Source organism: Lissotriton vulgaris, chromosome 7, assembly GCF_964263255.1.
Source record: "Lissotriton vulgaris chromosome 7, aLisVul1.2, whole genome shotgun sequence".
Classification (NCBI taxonomy): domain Eukaryota; kingdom Metazoa; phylum Chordata; class Amphibia; order Caudata; family Salamandridae; genus Lissotriton; species Lissotriton vulgaris.
Genome location: NC_141695.1, coordinates 1,693,393,166 through 1,693,414,715, shown reverse-complemented (window position 1 = coordinate 1,693,414,715; position 21,550 = coordinate 1,693,393,166). Strand labels below are relative to the sequence as shown.

Sequence of the window (21,550 nt, the reverse complement as noted above, 5' to 3'; positions counted from 1 at the left end):
CGATTCAGTGAAGACTGGTGCAAATAAAGGCACAAGTGAACAGAAAAAAAAGAACTATAGCAATGGAGTCTACAAGGGAAAAGAATATCCTATGTCGTCGGGGAGTGTAGTAGTGCCCTGGGTAGGTCGAGGTCCAGTAAATGCACCCAGTGTATGTTACAAGTGTACAGGCAGAAATATTGGGGACTCGTGTATGTGGGTTTCTTAGTTTCAATTGCCTAATACAGGGGAAAACTGGAGGCGGTATGAGCATGAAGCAATTGTGCATCCCAGGTCCGGGCAATGTGTCCATGGCCTACCCAGTGGTCTCCGCAGGCACTCCCCCTCAGTAGTTAGAGGGAAGACCAAGTAGGGCAGGGGTCTCAAAATCCGGTCCTGGAGGGCCGGATCCATGCCAGATTTTTGGGATATCCCCATTGTGATACATGTAGTAATTTTAAAAATCTGGCATGGATCTGGCCCTCCAGGACCGGTTTGGAGACCCCTGAAGTAGGGTATCATAGAGTCCAATGATTGCCGAGGATGTGAGTTTTGGAAGGGCTTAGCCGTACCACATCCACGAGCATCATGTGGGGCAGCCATCAGAACATGAGGAGATGCTGCAGAAACCGGGGTGTCATTCAGGGATGGCGGGTGTCGTTTTTTGCCACTATGTTCCTGATATAGATCTCCCAACATCCACCTCCCGCCAACTCTCCACCTCTGGTTCACAACAATTTAAGAGCATCTTACTCCGCACACGACCACTTCAGCAAAGTGTCAGCCAGCGTTGAGTACCAGGGGCCGAGGGCACATTGCACAACATCCCAATCTGTCGCTTAAATAGGACAAAGGCGAGGTTGAAAAAGCTGTGAAAGTGTTTGTCCTCCTTAGCTTTAGGGCAAAGTCCAAGTAGGCATGACTCAGGTGATATATAAGGGCATGCTAAGTGAGCTTAGTGGTGATACATGTGTTCTCCACCCATGCTCTCAGGACCACAGGTCACTCCCAAACCATATGAAAGAATCCAGCCTTGAGTGCCCGGCATCAAGGGTACGCAGGAGATGTTGCAGGAAATATGTGTTTGATGTGTTATGGTGTCAGGTATGCGTGATGCAACTAATTGAACTGTGTGACACAAAAACAAGGAATGCAGTAGACCTTCCTCACATGTTGGCGCCCCCAGGACCAGCTTTTCTCCATAAGTGGTTGTGGGGAATCAGGATCCCATCTAGTGCAAGCCTCCACAGATATCTCAAATGTGACAGCGGACAGTGTTGTGCACAGGATCGAGATTGCACGCAGTGTGCAGCCCCCAGATAAGAGCATGTGCACTGTCAGTGATTAAGGTGTAGTATTGATTGCGTGTTGAATGGCGTGGTGTGTCAGAGAATGTGCCCGCCCTGAAACCATACATGTCTATGATGTCTGGAAAGGACCCCCAGGTAGTCAATGTCCGCCTCCCACTACGGTGCCGTGTCGAATCTTCTGGCCACCTCTTGGCGGCCTTGCAAATGCCACACTAGTAGTTGTGGGGAGTATGGCCGAAGGAGCCTCCCACCATGTACATTTCTTCGCCAGCAGGAACAGGCCACCAGCATCTGGTGCATTTCCCTCTGTGGGTGAATTCCCAAGTCAGACAGCCATGTATCAATGCAGGTCCCCTCTAGGACTATGAGAATGTTCACTCTCTCAGGACAAGTGGCCGTGCCCAGCTAGAGCAGCGGCCACTGTAAATGCACAGCTTTGTAGTACAGTTCATAATTGGGAGGAGCAAGTTCCCCCCCCAGAAATGTACACTGGAGCACAGATAACGCCACTCGACTTCTGCCCGTGCCCCATATCAACTCCAGCAAGAGGCTGTGGAGTTCCCTAAAAAATCCCTTGGGGAGGGAGATCAAAAATGCAGCAAAATTGTATAGGAGGTGGGGTAAAATAAGCATTTTAGAGATTGCTACACGACACAATGGGAATAGAGGCAAGGACAGCCAAAAGGGGATGGATTTGCAGCTCGAGCCAAATGCCTTATTGACATTGTCCGCCTTGAGGTCCTTATCTGAATTATCTACGTAGATCCCTAGGTATTTAAATGTATTGTTGCACCATTGAAGGCTGAAGCACGGTGGGGTACCAATGTCTGGTACTGGGATCGTGGATAAAGGGAACAAGCACAACTTTGCCCAGTTTACCCTGAGGCCCGATATAGCCCTGAAGTCCTCCCGTAATGACATCAGGCCCGGAAGGGAGCCTGCCCTTTCTCGCAAAAAGACAAGGACATCATCCGCATATAGCAAGACTATATGTTGCATACCCTGTGCCTGGATCCGCCATTGCTTTATGTGAAGGTGTAGTTTAACACCATCACTGCTGCACCAATTCCGCTCCTGTGCTGAGTTTTTTAAAACCGCACTTTACGTGACGAGCTGGGCTCGTCATCAGCGTGCGAGGAGGCTACGCCATAACGAGCCCAGCTCGTCATGAGCGTGGAAGGGGTTAAAGGCAAGGGTTTCCATGGCTATGGAAAATATCAGAGGAGATATGGGGCAGCCCTGCCTTGTACTCCTATGTATTGCAAAATTGTACGAAATCAACTGGCCTGTCCAGACTCTTGCCATAGGGCAATTATACAGGGTACGAATCCTGGGCTGAAGCGCATACTTTCCAGAGTCTCCTATAAGTAGTCCCATCCTAATGTGTTGAATGCATTCTCTATGACTAATGACACTGCAGTCTACCCATGAGACCCAGTTAGGGCAGCCTGTATGAAACATAGCAAGCGACAACAGTAAGGACCGTATTTTGTCTAGGTATATACACCGATTGATCTGCATGGACCAGCATGTATCTCCCAGGGAGAAGACGATTGGCTAGCACTTTCTCAAGTATCTAGCAATCAAGATTTAAGAGAAAGAGTGGACAGTACGAGCGAACATCTAAGGAGTCATGGTCCCGCTTGTTGACAACCACAATCAGCACCTCACAGAGTGAATCAGGCAGCCTACCGACCACCGTAGCTTCATTAGACCTGGTTGTATGGGAGTGTGTCCCCTGCCTTGTTTGGGTTCCAAAAGTACTCCCAGAAGGCCTTGTTAATGGCTGCCTGTGAGGTGAACATGATTCCTTCCCCCAAAATAATGACACCTATCAGTGAGTGCAGTTGATCCTCCTTCACTAGCCACACCAGTATACTTCCCGAGCGGTCCCCCTCAACATGCAGGAGGTCAAGCCTCTTCTTATATTCATGCCACCCGAAGCACATCTCCGATTCCCTTTGTTGTTGTCGCAATGGCCAGAGCTGCCCAACTTCCATGGAAATGCTATCTCAAGGTGACGCCGATCACGTTTGAGGGTTTCCAGCTCCTTAGTCAGGACTTGGCAGACCCCCCTACGCAATAGACATTCAGTGGCCCCTCATTACCACCTTGTGTGCATCCCACTTCCGAGGAAACAGCTCCATGGTAAGGGACTAGTGACCAACTCCGTACACAACAAACGGGTTGGAGAATGGCTGGTGCCCCGAGCTCGAATTAGAAGAAGCAGAGGCGTCAGGAAGCACCCTACACAGGACCAAGTGGCCAAGGAGCAGGCATGGACCTGGGGTGCATTCAGGACTGAGTGTATTTGGATGCATCATTCAGGATGATATGCGGGCCTGGATGGAGCTCATTAATAGACGTATTGTGCGGCCGCCATCTTGGCTATGGCCTTCCTATTACTAACTTTACACTCATAACTGTATTATATAAATGTATTAATTGTTCTTAATTTGAGAAAAGGGTGGGTAGTGGTGTTGAATTAAAACTAATTAATAATAAATCACATTTTTAAAATATGTTGGTTAATATTATCTACTTTTATTTTAAAATAAACACCCTTTATACATAGTCTAGTGAAAAAATGACCCACAAACCAAAGCAAAACATTTGTTTATAGCATTCATTATGTAAATATTTACACTTTGTAAAAAGTAACGTTTAAAACCGCCAAATAAATGTAACACAGTTTTATAATCTAGGTATAATCAGAAACAAGAACAATATAAAAATAAGATGTTTAACATATCATTATAACAATTCTCAAACAAACCCCAACTAAGGGGCCGATTAGGATTGCGGTGATTCCGCATCCTCCGGGCCGGCGGAAGCCACCGCCGGCCCGGAGGATGCGGAATCACTGCAGCAGTGCCAGATTAGGATTGCTGGTGGGGGGGGGTCATCGGCGGACGGGAAAACCGGCCGCCGCTTTTCCGCTCAGGTCGCCTTCCGCCCGTGGCGGAAAAGCTCTAATATGGTGGCAGTGTCTATCAGACACCGCCAGCCATATTAGGACGGGGCAGGAAACATGCTTTTCCACAGCGGCTTTTCCGCCGTGAAAAAGCATGTGTTTTTTTTTTGTTTGGGGGCCATTGCGGGCCCCCAGGGTGTCAGGGGGTGGGGGTGCACATGGGGGTACCTATGGTACCCTCCTGCATTTACATGCACAAAGCGGCAGGCACCGCGCGGTGCCTGCCGCTTTGTGCATGTAAATGCAATACGTGCATTTTTAACCTTGCGGCGGGTGCTGCTTCAAGCAACACCCGCCGCAAGGTTAAAGATACGGGATGTGACCGCCAGGGTGGCGGTCACATCCTAATTGGCATGGAGGGACCGCCGCTGTAAATAGCTGTAAATATTTTAAATATATTTATTATATAATGTATAAACGAAACACTATTCAAAAATATAAACCCCTAAAAAAGTACCTAATTTCTAACTTAAAAGCAACAAATGACATAATTACAATAAACATAAACCATTAACCACAATATCCTCAAATAAACCCTACAGCTTGTAATAAAAAAACATTGAATGTAAGACCCAAAATAAATTATCCCATTTAACCTCTTGCATGCGTCGGAACGCCATTATATCCCCAGCAGCAAATTCCGCGGCGGTCAAGGGGTTAAAAAATATTTTTATAATTATTTGGAATGTAATTTACAAAAATTATGAATAAATTGCCCCTTTGCACTTTCAAAGGGTCCCGTGTCATGTGTGTCACAATAGCGAGCCTTTTTAAGCAACATCACATGGGCAAATTTAATAAGTAACGCAACTCAGCTCGCCAATCAAATTTGCTGCACTGTGTTGCTTGAGAGAGCAGGACAGAACCAAATTTACTAAGGCATGGCGTTGTTGCTCCTTTGCTCTGCTCTGATGCTGTTTAGTTTGCCTTGCTTCATGCACAAACTCTTGCTCTGCGGTGCAAGGAATGTGTGTGATGTCTGGCTTAGGATTTGTACTGGAAAGATGCCCTTCTAGTATACAATGCTGTGCTTAGACATACTGTAAAGCTTTCCAAATTTTTATGTGTACTGTACGGTACAGCAGAATACATGCAAAGTTGGTAAAGTTCAGAGAAAATAAAACTAGTGGCGGCCGGCACAGGTAAGAGTGGTGAGTGATGGGGCGGAAGCGGTGTGGGGGCGAAGTCGACAGACAACGGGATAGATCAAATTACTTTGCTCTCATCGTTGACTCGGCGATTTGGTGAGCCAAGGTAAGTGGTCTTATTATTTTTCTATTTAATTTCACTTATCCTGTCATCTGTCGACTCCCCCCTCCCTCACCCCGCCCCGCCTCACCGCTCTTACCTTTGCCGGCAGCCCCTGAATGAAACTCGAAGAGGCATTTTTTTTGGGTGCAAAGCCCTGTCTAACATTTTTCACATATAGGGTTTTGCCACAAAAGCCATGAATGGTTGCATAGGCATGCCTGTGTACCACTCATAGGTCAACCCTTTGATGTAAAGCTGCTCAACGTGCTACAGTGAGTTACTTCCCAGCGCAACTCGCGACTTGGCTGGATGGTAAATAGTTTTTCAAGAATTTGCTCCGCTTAACAGCACTCGGGGGCATATTACCAACAACTAGCGATAATTATCGCTATGTTGGCTTAGCGGCAATATTTTTATCGCCGTGCTGCGGCGATTTTGATCGCTTAGGAACCTTGCTATTATCAAGGTTTATTTCCTAAGCGATAAAAATCGACCTAAATGCATGAATATCGCTGAAAAGTCAGCGATATTCATTCATTTCCGAGCTAATGCTCTTAGCCATGTTATCCACCTCTCATTGGATAACATGGCTAAGAACTGCTCAGGGGAAGGTGTTAGCTTTTGGAGATATTCGCGCTTATCTCCAAAAGTTGGTAATAGGAGATAGCGATGTTAGCGACTGTTTCCTGTCGCTAACATCTTGGCACGCCCACTTTGCATGTCATTAGTGATAAATTTTACTGACATGCAAAGCGGGGCCCAAGATGGTCGCTATCTCCTACTAGCTGTCGCTAACTGGTGTTAGCGACAGCTAGGTAATACGGAGATAGTTTTATCTCCGCTTTCTTGGCTTTTAAAGCCAAAAAAGCGGAGATAAACCCCCTTGATAATATGCCCCTCTGTTACTTTGAACTGGTGCAAAGTGCTCCTAAATCTGGTATGCTGGACCTTCGAGTTTCAGTATTACAATTGTAGGTTTTGAAACTGGGAGCACCAAAGGTGGTGGGGAGAAAAGAGCCACAATTGTCAGGCGTGCCACACATTGCTACCTATGTAGCTCTCTTATTTGTTGTATCATTTTACAGAAACAACCTGCTCTGTACAATGCAGGTTACACAGCACGGCCCTTATGCCCTCATATTGGGCTCGTAGTTGGCACAAAAGTGACACTGCCATTTATAACCTAAGGAACAGCTGGGTATATTGAGAGTATGGTACCCAGAATTCCTATATTTCTAGGACCTTAATGGCTATTGTCAAACAGTAAGAGCAACCCGCGCCCTAAACGGAAGGCAACTCTGCCACCTGGTGGCTAAAAAGAAAATACGATCTGGAAAAAAGTATCTTCCATTAAACCCATCTATATTTTGACGCTCATTTTCATATGCAATCGTTTATCTTATGTTAGAAAACATGCTACCAAGCGTCCTCCTCTTCAGAATGATTTTCACTAATAAGGCATTAAAAACTGATAACTTACCATTATTTAAATGTGCTAAAAGTACTATTCTAGCTCTTTACAGTGACTCCCACCACGTTGAGCTTTTAAACCTGTTAAACAAGCTATGCTCGATCAGCTACCTGCCTCTCGTCTTTCCTCTGGTTACTAACACAGTCTAGTTCTGTACCCTCAAAGGCCTGTTGGATGAGTGATGACAGTTGCATTTTGATGACATCTACTCATCTCGAGTCCTAAGGAATAAACACTCCTTGGAATGTTAGCGACATCCCTCAGCAACGTTAGCTCCATAATTATCTGTGGGCCTCTTTGATTGTACAAATTTCTGCCCTCACTTTTTTTTACCACAAATCACTAGGTTGCATATATATGAGTCCCTTGCACCTCCAGAGCATCACATTTTGTGACACTCCGGCTACCCAAACGACTAAATCATAACTAAAAGTCTTCATTCCAAGTTTAGTGCCTCTATGGACTAGGATTATAAACACCTCCCTGCTGCAAGGAACCATCCCAGACATCCTCAAGACTGGTCAAGTATCCCCTATTCTAAAGAAACCATCAGCAGACCCATCAGACCTGAATAACTATCGACCAATATCCAATTTCCCTACCCTGGCCAAACTACTAGAAAAATGTGTACACACGCAGCTTAGCAACCATATAGATCACTTCAACCTGCTCGACTAATTCCAGTCTGGTTTTCGAACAGGTCACAGAACGGAATCAGTCATGACCCACATAATAGATGACGCATTAAAATTATTAGACCAAAACGAAGCCTGTTTACTAATCCTGCTTGACCTATCCTCAGCCTTTGACACAGTCAAACACACCAATTTACTAGACCCCTTGAAACACAGAATGGGACTATCGGGAACAATTCTAAACTGGTTCACTTCCTTCCTTCAAAATAGAACTCAAAGATTCAAGATCAATCAATCTCTATCCAAGTCCACCCCAGTCTCTTTAGGAGTACCCCAGGGATCTTCCCTCTCCCCGACACTCTTCAATCTGTTTATGGAACCACTCACAGAGATTCTTAACTCATCAAACGTCCACTACCACATGTACGCTGACGACACTCTACTCTACATTACGATCCACTCTCTTGAGGACATCAAACCCCTCAACTCAACGCTACAAAAAACGCAGACCTGGCTGGCTAAAAAACACTTAAAACTCGACACCCTCAAAACCGAATTCCTCTTAATCACTCCCCCCAACCCAACTACCATCATACGAGAGTGGATCAAGCATCTAACACACTCAACAGTCAACCTCTTATTATTAACTCTGCAAAATCGCTAGGAATTACTTTGGACAGTAAGCTAAATATGCAGGACCACATCAGCGCTGCAACTAAAGGAGCACATTTTTAGTTGAACAACCTGAGACGAATGAAACCCTTCATACCTGCAAATGACTTCAAACAGGCAGTTCAAGCTCTAGTAACACCCAAAGTGGATTATGGGAGTGTCGCTCTCTGCGGCCTTCCCAGATGCAGCTGCCAGACTCATCACAGGTTCAAAAGGGAGCTGTCACATCTCCCCGGACCTTCGTGCCCTCAACTGGCTACCTTTTGAGGCCAGAATCCATCTGAAAATCGCCTCTATGACACACAAGGCTTTGCATCACAATACCCCGAGATACCTAGCGGAGAAATTGGAACTATTGAGTGGTAACAGAACAACTAGGAGCTGCTCCAATCTTCTACTGAAACCTCAACGATTTACTAAGAAGAAAACTTACAACTGTACCTTCTCAGGAATGGCTCCCAGGATTTGGAATGCCTTGCCTGTAGAAACGAGACAGAACCCATCCGCTGCCTTTTTAAAAAAAGTAGTGAAAGCGATTCTCATGACAAAATACACTTGAACTCTTCACAGAGACAGGTATATATTTGGTAGTCTGTAAATTATAGTATTCTTATGTGTACGTTTATCACCTAACCCTCACTCGAATTTTTTTCTTTTTAACAGTCGCGTATACATCTGTTATTCTGTAATTGCCTTGAAGTAGTTTCCACTTCTGTATTAGTACACCTTATATTATTTCTCTGTTTATGTCCATCACCTACATTTGCCTTGTAAAGCGCTCTGATACCCGCAAGGGTCTTGTTTGCGCTATACAAAACCTTAAAAAATAAATAAATAAATAAATCTATGAGGCCACTCAGAGCTACTTTGCGTGGCTTTGAATAGCCACATAGATATGGAGAAAGTCAAGGCAGCGCCAATTGCTGCTTTTCCTTACTCTGTGCTATGGAGGTGTTCCGTGGGCGTTGCAGTGTTTCCATGCAACTCCCATGGATTTTGATGCTTCGCCAGATTTACAAGACCACCTAAACCTGGGGACGCAGCAAAACCTTATGCCTCCCAGAGAAAACGCAATGAGGAAAAAGAACCTTATTTCTCCTTGTATTTTTTCTCTTTCCAAGTGTACTGCTTTCTGCAGCACACATGGAAAGAGGAAAAAGCCTCCCAGGATTCTTTTTCTGCAGGAAGGTGCCCCTTCCTGCACAAAAACAATCCTGCCAACAACAAAGGCACCCTTGCACTATGGTGCAAGGGTGCCTGCGTTCGCGATAAGCTGCGCCAGCACAGGGACAAGGAGAAGGAATACACTGCATTGGACAAATACGGCGCATTCCTGCCTAACACCAAAACCCCTTATCTGAGTCCCTGCATTTGCGGTAGTCTGGAATTTCATAGCGAAACTACAGAGAACAGAAATTGAGTATGTTTCCTCAATTTCTCACCTCACCCTCCATACTTTACTCTTGATTATCAGCAGTGCACTTAAAAAATGTATACATGTAGCGATTTTGGTGGTTGGAGCCCTCTCTAGGTTAAATTCCAGTTGACTCGTTACAAATGGCTCCTTTTAGAACCAGTACACTTCATATACCACTACTGAGATCCCATTTGTTTCATGAAACTTGTAAATGGTGTTTGTTTTAGTTTGTATTTTTTTTAAACAAAAGAATGATCCAAGCTCTTCCTGCTGTCCATTTTAACTTGATTCAGAAAAGGGGGTGGTGATGAACAGAGTGTCTGAATTAAGCAGACCACTCTGATGATGCACTGGGCCAGGGACAGACTGATTTGCATATAGCCAGGTTCTGAGCTGGGATGGTGCAGTGAGATAAATAACGGTGATGGATCAAGCCCTGATCTTTGGACTGGGTAAGAGTGGTCTGCTTAATTCAGACACTCTGTTCATCACCACCCCCTTTTCTGAATCGTTTTGGGCCACTATAGGTGTGGCAGGGTATACTCAGACATGAGTCCCTTTCTCACTGCACCATCAGGATTCAAGCAAGCCGGGCCGACGATGGCTGAAATGCCAGAAACCGGTCCCCGGTAGCTTTTCTCCTTTCTGGTGAAGAATTGGCTTGGTAGTTTAGTCTGCCCTGTTCCCATGATGCACTGGGCCAGGGACAGACTGATTTGCATATAGCCAGGTTCTGAGCTGGGATGGTGCAGTGAGATAAATAACGGTGATGGATCAAGCCCTGATCTTTGGACTGGGTAAGAGTGGTCTGCTTAATTCAGACACTCTGTTCATCACCACCCCCTTTTCTGAATCGTTTTGGGCCACTATAGGTGTGGCAGGGTATACTCAGACATGAGTCCATTTCTCACTGCACCATCAGGATTCAAGCAAGCCGGGCCGACGATGGCTGAAATGCCAGAAACCGGTCCCCGGTAGCTTTTCTCCTTTCTGGTGAAGAATTGGCTTGGTAGTTTAGTCTGCCCTGTTCCCATGATGCACTGGGCCAGGGACAGCCTGATTTGCATATAGCCAGGTTCTGAGCTGGGATGGTGCAGTGAGATAAATAATGGTGATGGATCAAGCCCTGATCTTTGGACTGGGTAAGAGTGGTCTGCTTAATTCAGACACTCTGTTCATCACCACCCCCTTTTCTGAATCGTCCATTTTAACTTGTCAACGTCAAAAAAAGTCATTTGTTACACAGAAGAGAAACTATTTGCATCTAGTAAGTATAATTTCGACCAACACAGTGGCCCTGTTTCATCTGGTCATAAGGTCTGACGTCCTCTCTTATTGGCCAGAGCAGGTATGATGGGCACTGATTTCTAAAGTGTCTAGAGGTGAATTGTTCTACAGGAAGGGCTTTACATACTTTTCCATATCCCACAGCATTGTGAATTCTCCTCTGTGCTTCTTTGCCCTTCCTGTCTCGCAGGTCTGCCAGTTCGTGCTATCTGTTAATGGCGTGTGCGTGCTGCACTTAGACTACCAGCGCATCAGCAGCCTGATCATGACGGGGCCCCGGACCCTGGTGCTTGAGGTGATGGAGGCTGTGCAGTGAGTTGCAGAGGAGCCATCATGCCTGGACACACCTGGGCATGGCCACCTGCCATGTAGGTATTGGGTACCTCCGCAGGGGCCTACCGATGAACATCTAGGGACCATGAACATAATCCTCATGCTGTCGATATACATCCGCACAAAGTAGGAGTGAATAGTGCCTTAAAGTGCTATTTGCGGACATGATCTCAGTTCTCATAAGTCACTCTCTGTACAGTGCAATGCCAGAGCAGCGCCACCTAGCTTGCGTGAGAGCTAGTGCTGCAGCCTCATCACCGTGGAAACATGGAAGAAAACTGCACCCTCAGCCTTCAGCTTGTGTTTGTTTGTGTGCTTTTAAATAGAGGTTTATTTTCCTCGTATTTGTTTGCAAAGTATACATTGGCCTAAATAGCTGTGCCCGGACTAGCAGTAGGATTGCATTGTGAGTTTTTACTGCATATTTTCTTGTGGCATTTTCCCTTTCTTTCAGGTGTTATCTTCCCAAGATAAAGCCCCCTGATCTTTCCACCCCCAACATTTCAGCTCTCCTTCAAACAGTGTCATATGTTCAATGCTAAAAGTAAAGTTCTCCTGGGCAACATTTGAGAAAAACAGCAAAGGATGAGAAAAAGGAGAAGAATGTTATTTTTTATTTTTGCGAGACATTCCCCAGTTTATAACCTTACATCACAAAAACAAATGATCTAGAAAACATAATGAGTGCATGCTTTAGCTAAACACGATGCACTACAGGATTGGTGTAATCAAGGAATGACTTTAACAAACTCCTAAAAATTAAAACAGATGGGAAAGATAGAAGGATAGGTACGCACAAGTTAGGTAGGGAGCTAGTCAAGAGAAACAAGTACATTTATTGTTGGGAAGCTCCAGTCTTAAGTAGATCTGGGCAAAGCACTACGCTACGCTGCGTAGTTTGCGCAACTTCACACTACGCGAGCGCATGTAACTCAGCGCGAACACACGTAGCGTAGTGCAGCGGTCATTTTTTGCTTGCTCGTGGTCCTCAGTGTCAAGTTGGCGACCACGAGCAAGCAAAATCACATCCTAGCGAGACTTTTTCCTCGTTGGGGATCAGCAACATCAAGTTGCCGATCGCGAGAGTGGAAAATAAACCTTTCTGCAAGATTCTCAACGGAGGGAGGTCTGGTTTCTCATTGCGAGTGGTCGCGTATGCTCGCGACCGCTCGCGATGAGAAACTACCAGTCCGCGTTGAGAAAGCTGCTGCTCGAGTAAAAATCTCCTCGAGCGGCAGAAAACTACAGCTCGCACTGTGTGAGATGCCGTTTTCAATGATTGCACAGTGCCGGATGCTTGTTCTCACTGTGCAATCATTGAAAACGGCATCTTGCACAGTGCGAACATGGTACTACGCAGTTCGCGTAGGGCTACGCGTAGCTCGCATAGTGCAAAGTGCACTTCGCATAGCTTCGCGAAGCGCTACTTTGCAAACTACACCCAGCCCTAGTCTTAAGTTAGCTTTTGTGGGAAAAGTCAAAGAAAATATAAGGGGCGAGGCTGATTTGGTTTAAGTGCTAATAAGACCAGAATGGACAGATAGCTGATCTATGATCTTACAGCAGTAATTTCAGAGCCTGGCCCGGACTGGCCGTAGCGGGCACCGGGCAATCCCCCGGTGCGTCGCACGGGTGGAGGCATGTTTTGGGCCCCTGGGGGCTGATTTTGTTACAGGGACGTTTTTGCAGCATAACTGCAAAATCTTCATTGTAACATCATCGGACGAAACCAGCCCTGGCAAAGAGCTCAACGGCACCCCAACCTCAGGAGGGGGGAATTGGGGGGGGGGGGGCACCGAGCACTTTGCCAGGGCCAGTTTTGGTTCCCAGTCCGGCCCTGTTCAGAGCACAAATAAAGGGAGTTAGAAAATTGTTTGTCTTTTAATTTATAGAACAATATATTGAGTTGATTGGTATCCAGCCTGGAATCAGGTTAAAAGGCAAGTTTGCTGATACGCAAGACATGAAGTCTGCATTCTGGACTGTCCCCTTGATGTCTCAGAGATACAATAAGGGTGCATACCTTTTGTGATGAACATGAGCAGGTGAAATTCTCTGTAAATCTGAAGGTAGGGGACCATTTGCCCAAGGCTGCAGAAATTAGAAGGGTTGTCCAAACATTAGAAACTATTTGGATTTGGATTGCCAACATTTGGATGCTATAATTTGTAAGATTTGGAGGTCAAATTACTTATGCACATTTGAATTGTGTGTTCACTTGCATTGCAAAGTGTTATTCAATGTGTGTTCAAAAGACTCATTGGTGATTCCAAATCCCGTACTGATCCTAATAGACATTCAGAGTTCCTATTGATAAAAATGCCCTACTGATTTACCATGTGATGAAGAATATAGTAATGTTTAAATTGATGTTTGATTATCCAAATGACAATAGATATTGAGTATTACAATTAGACATAATAATATGGATTTCTGGATGCTTTTGGATCTAGTCAAGATTGTTCTCTTCTTACCCATTTAAATAACTGCAGAAGGAATGATTTCATCACAACAAGAATGGGATGACAAAGGGATGACACCTTAAGCTGTGGTTATCAAGGTGTAAGTAGGACTGGGGATTTGTGTAGATTCAGAAAAACCTCACAGGCAGGCCCATGACTCTGGTTACATTTAAGGATTTGGCAAAAGTGTATTTTTCTAACAAATCTATATGACACAATTTAAAGTTTTCATGATCATACCACCCATGCTGCTTTTTCAAGTTGTCTAATCACACCCATTGTGCCTATTACTTATTTTACTCTTGTGCAATAAATATCTCCTTGGACCGTGTGAACCACTATCTTTTCGGTTCAACGAGCGATGAACTTTACGTACTGAATATATGATCTTAAGCCATGAAATAAGCGTATTTGTAAATACAGATAACTATAAATAAAACATTTTATTATATTGAAGTTTTTTAATTTACATTTTTGTGTTGACTCTGAGTACTAAATCTTGGTCATGGCATCAGTCGCTAACTATAGGAGTATTAAAAGATGTCTTATTGAAAATGTGAAGTAGACGGAGGAATAGAGAAGTGGGCCTCCAGAAGGAACTTTATAATCCCAGAATAAAGGATTATTCTGGGAACGAAGTACACAACAGACACCCTCCGCTGCTGCTATGAGATCTCCATGTTTAAGGTAATATCAGCACGACAAAAACCTACCCCCAGCTGGTTCATATTGAGCAATTGGATTATTAATGAAATGTAGATATGAGAAACACAACCCAGGAGTTGACGGGAGGGTAAAGTGAATTAGCACAAGAGAGCAATGACCACACAGGAGGCCGAAAATGAAAGAGAGCTACCCTGAAAATCCCTGCACTTCAATGAAAACCTTCATTTGTAGTTCACATTTGTGTGCTCTCTGCAAGGACTATTCCACAAGTAATGCACAGACGCATGTACACCCCAGAATACCTGTAACCTGCAACCTTCAATTTGAAGTGAGGGGTCCCAACTATCGTAGAATGGCTGGGTGAACCATGTCGAGTAACCTTGTGTGAAATTTTTATTATGCTGGCAAATGTCATTTCATTTCAAAATTGTGCAAAATGTATAATTTTGTATATATTTCATTTTTTTTACTCTCTGAAGTTCTTTTGTGCATAAAATGTTTTGCCAAAACACATTTTCTGTTCAAACCAGTCTTCTGTGGTTAGCTTGTAAACTTTTGTTTTACACAAAGTACGTGCTTATGTTAAAAAAAGTCACAAGAGATACCTGCTAAGCAACCTTTTTGCTAATTTTGTGTGATTTAATGGAAAACATGTGTGATTTCTGAAATAGTAGGCACCTCACACTAGGGACAAAGGAAAATGATTGCACCTCTGCAGTTCATTTCTACAGCCACCAACGTCCAGTCTTCAACGAGCCTTTTATGCTGACGAATGAGTTGCCCTCCTGCACTTTTAATATAGCTCCTCTCAATCAGAGCTTAGCTCTCTGCTCAGGTGCGGCTCCTCCATGTGGGCGGTGTGTCGCTCCACTGCTTTCTCACAGTGCGAGAAGCAGAAACATAAAATGGTATTATAAATACCATGTTATGTTTGCTTCACCCACTGTGAGAAAGCAGAAGGGCTTGGTTTGGAGGCGGGTGGGCGGTCCGGCTCTAGAGCAGGGGAGGAGTGGCTCGCCTACTGTCGTGAGCGCTGACTGTTTGGTCGGCCCTCTGGTGCAGACCAAACCAGTCATGTGCACTCTGCCTTTTCTCCATGTAGGATGCAGCCTACATGGAGAAAATGGCCTCCCCAAGGCGCCTGGCTGGTTGGCATCCCCAATAATCACAACGCTGCCATTGCAGTGTGGTGATTGGCTTAGGGGAAGGGAGGGAGGCTTCTAGCGTCCTTCTTTCAGAAGAGGAGCATTTTAAATTACCCCCCCCTCCTTACGGGACCCGCTGCCCCGCGCAACCCCCACACCCTCCACCCATGAGATATGCCAGCCGCGACTGTCTCTGCTGGCTCACCAGTGGGAGCAGTGCACTCTGCTTTCAGTGCAGTTAGCATTAGTGTGCATGCTCTGTGTGCCATGCATTGTTTGTATAGTGTGGTTAGTGAAGTCTAAGCTGTGAATGGTGAGTGCGGCAGTGTGTATGCTGCAGTGTGAGGGTGGTGCAAGTGGTGTTGCATGACTGCAGCCAGTGCTCCAGAGTGAGTCATAAGGTGGCTTTGGTGTTAGTGATGCTTGTGAGCATGAAGTGAGCAGTATTGCACTGTCTCAGAATTCCAGATGAAACCAGGTGTCCTCACTGCTGCTGGTGAAAAACATTAGGCAGCAGGGAACCCCTGTTGTGTTTAGACGCTAGTCACTGGCTAATTACAACAGAGCACCTCTCCCAACTCACCTGATTCACTCACAGCTTAGCTCTGCCATGCTGGTATCAAGAATTTTGCCTGGCCTGGAGGGGTCCTATGTGTGGAGACAGGGGTGGGAGGAAGATGGGAATTCAAGGAAGAGTGCTAAGGAAGTGTTAAAACACTGCCAGTGGCATGATAAAACAAGCATTTGAAATGCAATAGGTCTCGCAATTGCGAGGTTATGAGCAATTGGCATTGACAATGCCTTTTATTTGTGTTTAAAAAACCTGAATTAATAAAATACATTATCATTTATAATCCCAATAGGTCAAAGTTTCAAAAATGCAAGACCTATTCCATTGGAAATGCTTGTTATTTACAAGTGCCCCCTTCTACGCTTTCGCTAGAGGCCACGTCCCTTTCTTTAGACAAGCCGTGTCAAAAGAAAGGTCCGCGGCCACTGCATAGGGAAGTGTTACCAAAAAAAGCATTTGTTTGTCAAGGTGACAACCAAATGCTTTTTTAGTAAAAGCGCCCCTTGAAAGCGCGCATGCCGCGCTGGATGCGCTGAATGGCAAGAAAGTATGTAGTGCCTGCAGTAGGAGAAACCATTAAAGAAAATAGTGCTTACAGAGTAAATAAAATGTACCATGTCACAACCAAAGTAAAAGGGACAGTCCTCATTGGAGGTTACAAATGAAGACAAGGCGGTACTAAGGGAGGACTAACAAGCCTATTAACAAATCAGAAGCCGGCATTTACGAAAGACAATGACACAAGCTAATGACAAATCTAGGCTGCGAGTGGGCGGGTCTTCAAGTCTGTACTCCAATACAGCATGGCTCACAGAGCAGCTTGTGCGCTTCCCAGGCTAGTCCTAAAAATGATTGAAAGCACTTTAAAGTAATTCACTGGAGCAAAGTGTTAGGAGTGTTGTTGTTTGCATGACATGCAGCTAGCTCTGGGTGCCCCTCTGAAGATTGGTACCCAAGGCCTGGATCAAGTTTGCCCATTCCAAAAGGTGGCACTGAGTACAATGCAAACAATCCATCCTAAGTAGTTGGTTGTAGTGACTGGCTGGTCACATTCTAACTTTTGTAAAATGCTGTGTTTCCATCAGCTACTCCTCGAGGGCTGGCTTCCACGCTCACCCCACGTCCATTTATCACATGTGTCACCGGTCAACTGATCCTGCTAATAAAAGGGGCCCAGGGCACGTGCCAAAGGGCCAGTTCCACACAGTAACTAAATGTTTCCGTGTCATTAATGCTACTGCATGAGGGCCCCGGGCCCTGAATCTGTTGTAATAAGTGGGAGTGTTCCAGTGTGAGCAGTAAAATGTGGGTGCTAGGCAGTACATACTCTGGGGCTGTGTTATGAATATGTTACACCTCTCAAAATACAGTCACTACACTGTTTACTCTTTACTAACACCTTGCTGCTAACACCCATTATAGCATATCCCTCCCTATACTCTCACTTTAATATCAGAAATCCATACCAAAGCAGTAGTTGTCAGAGCACACACGCCACTGCCACATTGCTACTCCTGATACTGCGCAGATCATATGGAGATGCTCACACTGCACAGTCACGGTGGATTTCAACTGCTCTCAGACTGCATTTCTCAAACTACACGCACATACAGACACACAGACCCTATTTCTGGTGTACAAAAGCTGTGTTCTGTTTGTACATCGTCTAGTGTACATCATAGCCTGAGTCACACTGCATTCTGGGTAATGATCGCTGAACCCTTAGGGGCAGATTTACAATAACTGGTGCATCCCTGCGTATCAGCAGGGATGCGCCAGTTAACGTGCGCCACAGTGCGCCACAGCTCCCCCACCCTGGATGCGCCGCATTTATAATGCGGCGCACCATGGGGCAAAAACAACACAGATGTGTCACGCATCTGTGCCGTAAAATCGGCGCATTGCTGGAGTTGCGTTGCAAGCGCGACGCAGCTCAAAGCAATGCTCTGGGGGGCTCTATCTCCACAATGCTGCGTCAATCCTTACGCCTGCTTCAAGCAGGCGCAGGGTTTTGACCCAGCATGGGCCCAAAAGTGACTGAGTGAAATGTTGTAGATTTCACTCAGCCACTTTTGGGAGGCGATCCTGTGCTGGAACACCCCCCTGCGATGGAACGCCTCCTTCTGGTGCAGGGCTTTACAACGTGACCCATCTAATCAATCAATCAATCAATCAATCATCGAATTTATATAGCGCACTACTTACCCAGAGGGTCTCAAGGCGCTGGGGGGTGGGGGGTCTGTTACTGCTCGAACAGCCAGGTCTTGAGTTGCTTCCTGAAGGCGAGGTGGTCCTGGGTCAGGCGAAGGTGGGTGGGGAGGGAGTTCCAAGTCTTGGCGGCGAGGTAGGAGAAGGACCGTCCCCCTGTGGTGGTTCTACAGATGCGGGGGACGGCGGCGAGGGCGTGGCTGGTCGAGCGAAGCCACGTTGTAAATACCCCGCACCATGGCGCATCTTTTGCGCCGCAGTTGCGTCACAAAAGTGACACAACGGTGGTGTAAAAAAGGCGCAAGGAGCTTGTTAATCTGCCCCTTAATTTATTATGCAGCAAGATCTGAGCTCGGTGTTACTATTCTTGAGGAAACTCCCTCTGCACTTGCAACAGAGCAGGAATTATACTGTTTACAGTTTGTGCAGCAGGACAAGAACTCTGTGCTCATCATATACATAAGGAGACAGGAGTTGCTCTTATTATACATTGTTTTTGCACTCGTTTCATTGTTTCTGACACCGGTCCTGAGTGCCCCCCGCAGACGCATTGTACCTCCTCCTACAAATTGAACGTCCCCTTGTCGTCATTTCAACTGAAATGTTATTACCATAGGAAAAACATGCTAGCAACATGATTTATTTGGGGAACTTCTACTGCAAGAGCATGAATCAATCGCACCCAGGGCTTTAAGTGGGCCGGGTCCTGCCAGTGCTCAGCACCAGCAATTCTAAAAAGGAGCTCCTGACAGGGTTCCCTATTGGACTCTCCATTGTTGCCCTCACTCTCAGGGTGAAAACAAATCTTAACTCTGCAGCAAAAGCACCCGTCACTGCCTTTGAGGTAACTTCAAAGAGACTCGCTATAGCTCTTTCAAAGTCGAATCCTTTCAGAACTTTTGTTGCAGCTTGATATAGCACGAAGTCGACCAAAAGCCATTGGCGCGCTTTACACGAGCACCAGTTACATTACACAAGCACATATTCATTATTTGAAATGTAGGATGTTGAGCCGATGCCAAGGTTCAACTCTAGCCGTTATGCCACAATCTCTCCCACAAGAACTAAGGCATTTTCAAAATGAAGGCATAGTTGGTGCTTATTTATCTTATGCAGCTAACAACCATTGACTTAGCCAACAGCCCTGGCTTGTTGTCGGTGTAATGTTACTTGTATTATATATCTGGATGCAATGACAGAAGCAGCAAAATACCAGAAGGGCTGCACAGTATGCTAAGAACAGATTTTTAGCTTAAGTGTTTTAAGCCACGCCTTTAATTGCATCGAACACGCCCTTTTAAAAGGCCCCCTAGTTTTTTCATCCCACTTAAAGCCCTGACTGCACCCATTTGTTCCCTAAAGTCATTGGTTTCCATATTACACCTGTTTCAAGTCCCCCTGAAAATGGCCTCCTGTGCCTGGCGTGTAGGTGAGGAAAACGAATGCCAACATTGTAGCAACACAAAGAGTTCCCACTTTTTAATCATTAAACCAGCCGTGCGGAAGATACAGGTTATAAACTTTACTAACTGCAATTACACCGCTGGATTTTCCTGGAAAATAGCATTCGTCATACTTTTAAATGATGTTAGAAGCAAATATTCCTGCATCTCGAAGGTGAGAAGAGTGGTCAATCAGCCGTGATTCCATAGCAACAGAGGACCAAATTATGGCTGAATAAATGATATGACGAAGAAAGTCATATTACTCCCTCATCCATCTTATCTCACCAGATCTGCGTCCATTATTTGTGGAACAGATATTCATGAAAGACTGAAGAAAAAACAGATTTTCAATTTCCAGAAAGTTCTTCTATCTCCACCCAAAAAACTCTGGGTCAGTTCCTGTTTTTGTTGCTGTCTTTGTGAACTTTCTGTCCTGAGAGCATAGGTAAACATATTTATATTTAAAAACATTATAAAATAATATTTGTTCTAAAATGGATAATGTTTCATGCCCAGCACGAGCTGACAAAGTTTAATGCTCACCACTATCTCCTGAATGTACAGACTTTGTGCTTGACTTTGACCATGTACAGTGCTATGCTACTTTTTAGTTAGGTTCGCTCCTTAGAAATACCACATACAAACATACATGCGATCACCTAAGTTAATTGTTTTCTTGCAAAGCATAGACAGGGTGGTGGTGGCCTCGGCTCGGAACCATTGGGCAGTGACAGCCGAGATGAAGAATGTTTAATCCTCCATCTTTTCCGAAACCCTCCTTTCACGTTATAAGCCTACTGTAGGTGGCAGGTTTAGTATATGGTGCACACTTTTTTAAGTGACGCAACCATAGGATGCTCTCTAAGTGGTAGCTGTTGAGAGCAGCCTTCAGGACTAGTCCAGAAGGAGTGTTAAGCAGCTTGTTTTACCAGAATTAATCATGTAGTGTAGGTTAAACAAAAAAGAACCACACCATGTAGTTATAAAAATAGTAATATTTATTATACCCACTCACTAACACATTGGAATATCTCTTAAACGAAGATGTCACCACAATACACACAAACAATATTTCAAAAGTAGAACAGGTAAGTAGCACAATAGCACAATGGTCTCCAAAGGGAGACCAAATCATATACTAGGAAAGTCGAGTGTGAACTGCAACCGAAGTCTAGTCTTACAGAGTCTATATAAAATTAGTATGCTCTTACCAATCTGTATAATCGATTTGATATATAATGAATGGAGGGATCTCTTGGGTCTCTTTTGGTAAACCAACAAGATTTTTTCAAACGAGGAAATAGAGGGGAGCAGCAGTATTAAAATGCTATAGATTTCCCCCGAATTTCTCTTCTTAGAGGTAAGGAAGTAAGATAAGTATTATAAAAAATGCTATCTGAAATGTTAGGATCTGTATACATCAACCTTTTCATCTTGTAGATCTTAACACTATTTAATGGGCCGTAACTGACCTTCCAATGATTGTGCAACCAAACAATGAAATATTCATGCCTTTTCTGTGGTTAATGTCGAGAGACTGTTAGTTATATCTCTAATTTTATTCAGACAGTACCGCAAGGGAAAATACCTACTCTGTATTCCTGCCTTGTTTATTGAAAGTATATAAAGGCACTTTGTTGAACCAGTACTGCGTCTTTGATAATTTCCACCCATATATCCTGACTAGCTCGTATCGATATATCGTATATAAGGCTATGTATAGC

The 21,550-nt window shown here is 44.9% G+C and overlaps 1 protein-coding gene across 1 annotated transcript in view; it reads left to right on the top strand.

Annotated features, from left to right (window-relative positions):
• Nucleotides 1-14,247, top strand: part of LOC147706333 (DEP domain-containing mTOR-interacting protein-like) — a 151,730-nt gene extending 137,483 nt beyond the window's left edge. The window contains exons 10-11 of the mRNA XM_086932818.1: nucleotides 11,187-12,905; nucleotides 13,175-14,247. Of these exons, the coding sequence (XP_086788944.1) occupies nucleotides 11,187-11,312 (126 nt within the window). The 3' untranslated portion in view covers nucleotides 11,313-12,905; nucleotides 13,175-14,247. The remainder of the gene's footprint in view (nucleotides 1-11,186; nucleotides 12,906-13,174) is intronic.
• The last annotated feature ends 7,303 nt before the right edge of the window (nucleotides 14,248-21,550 follow it).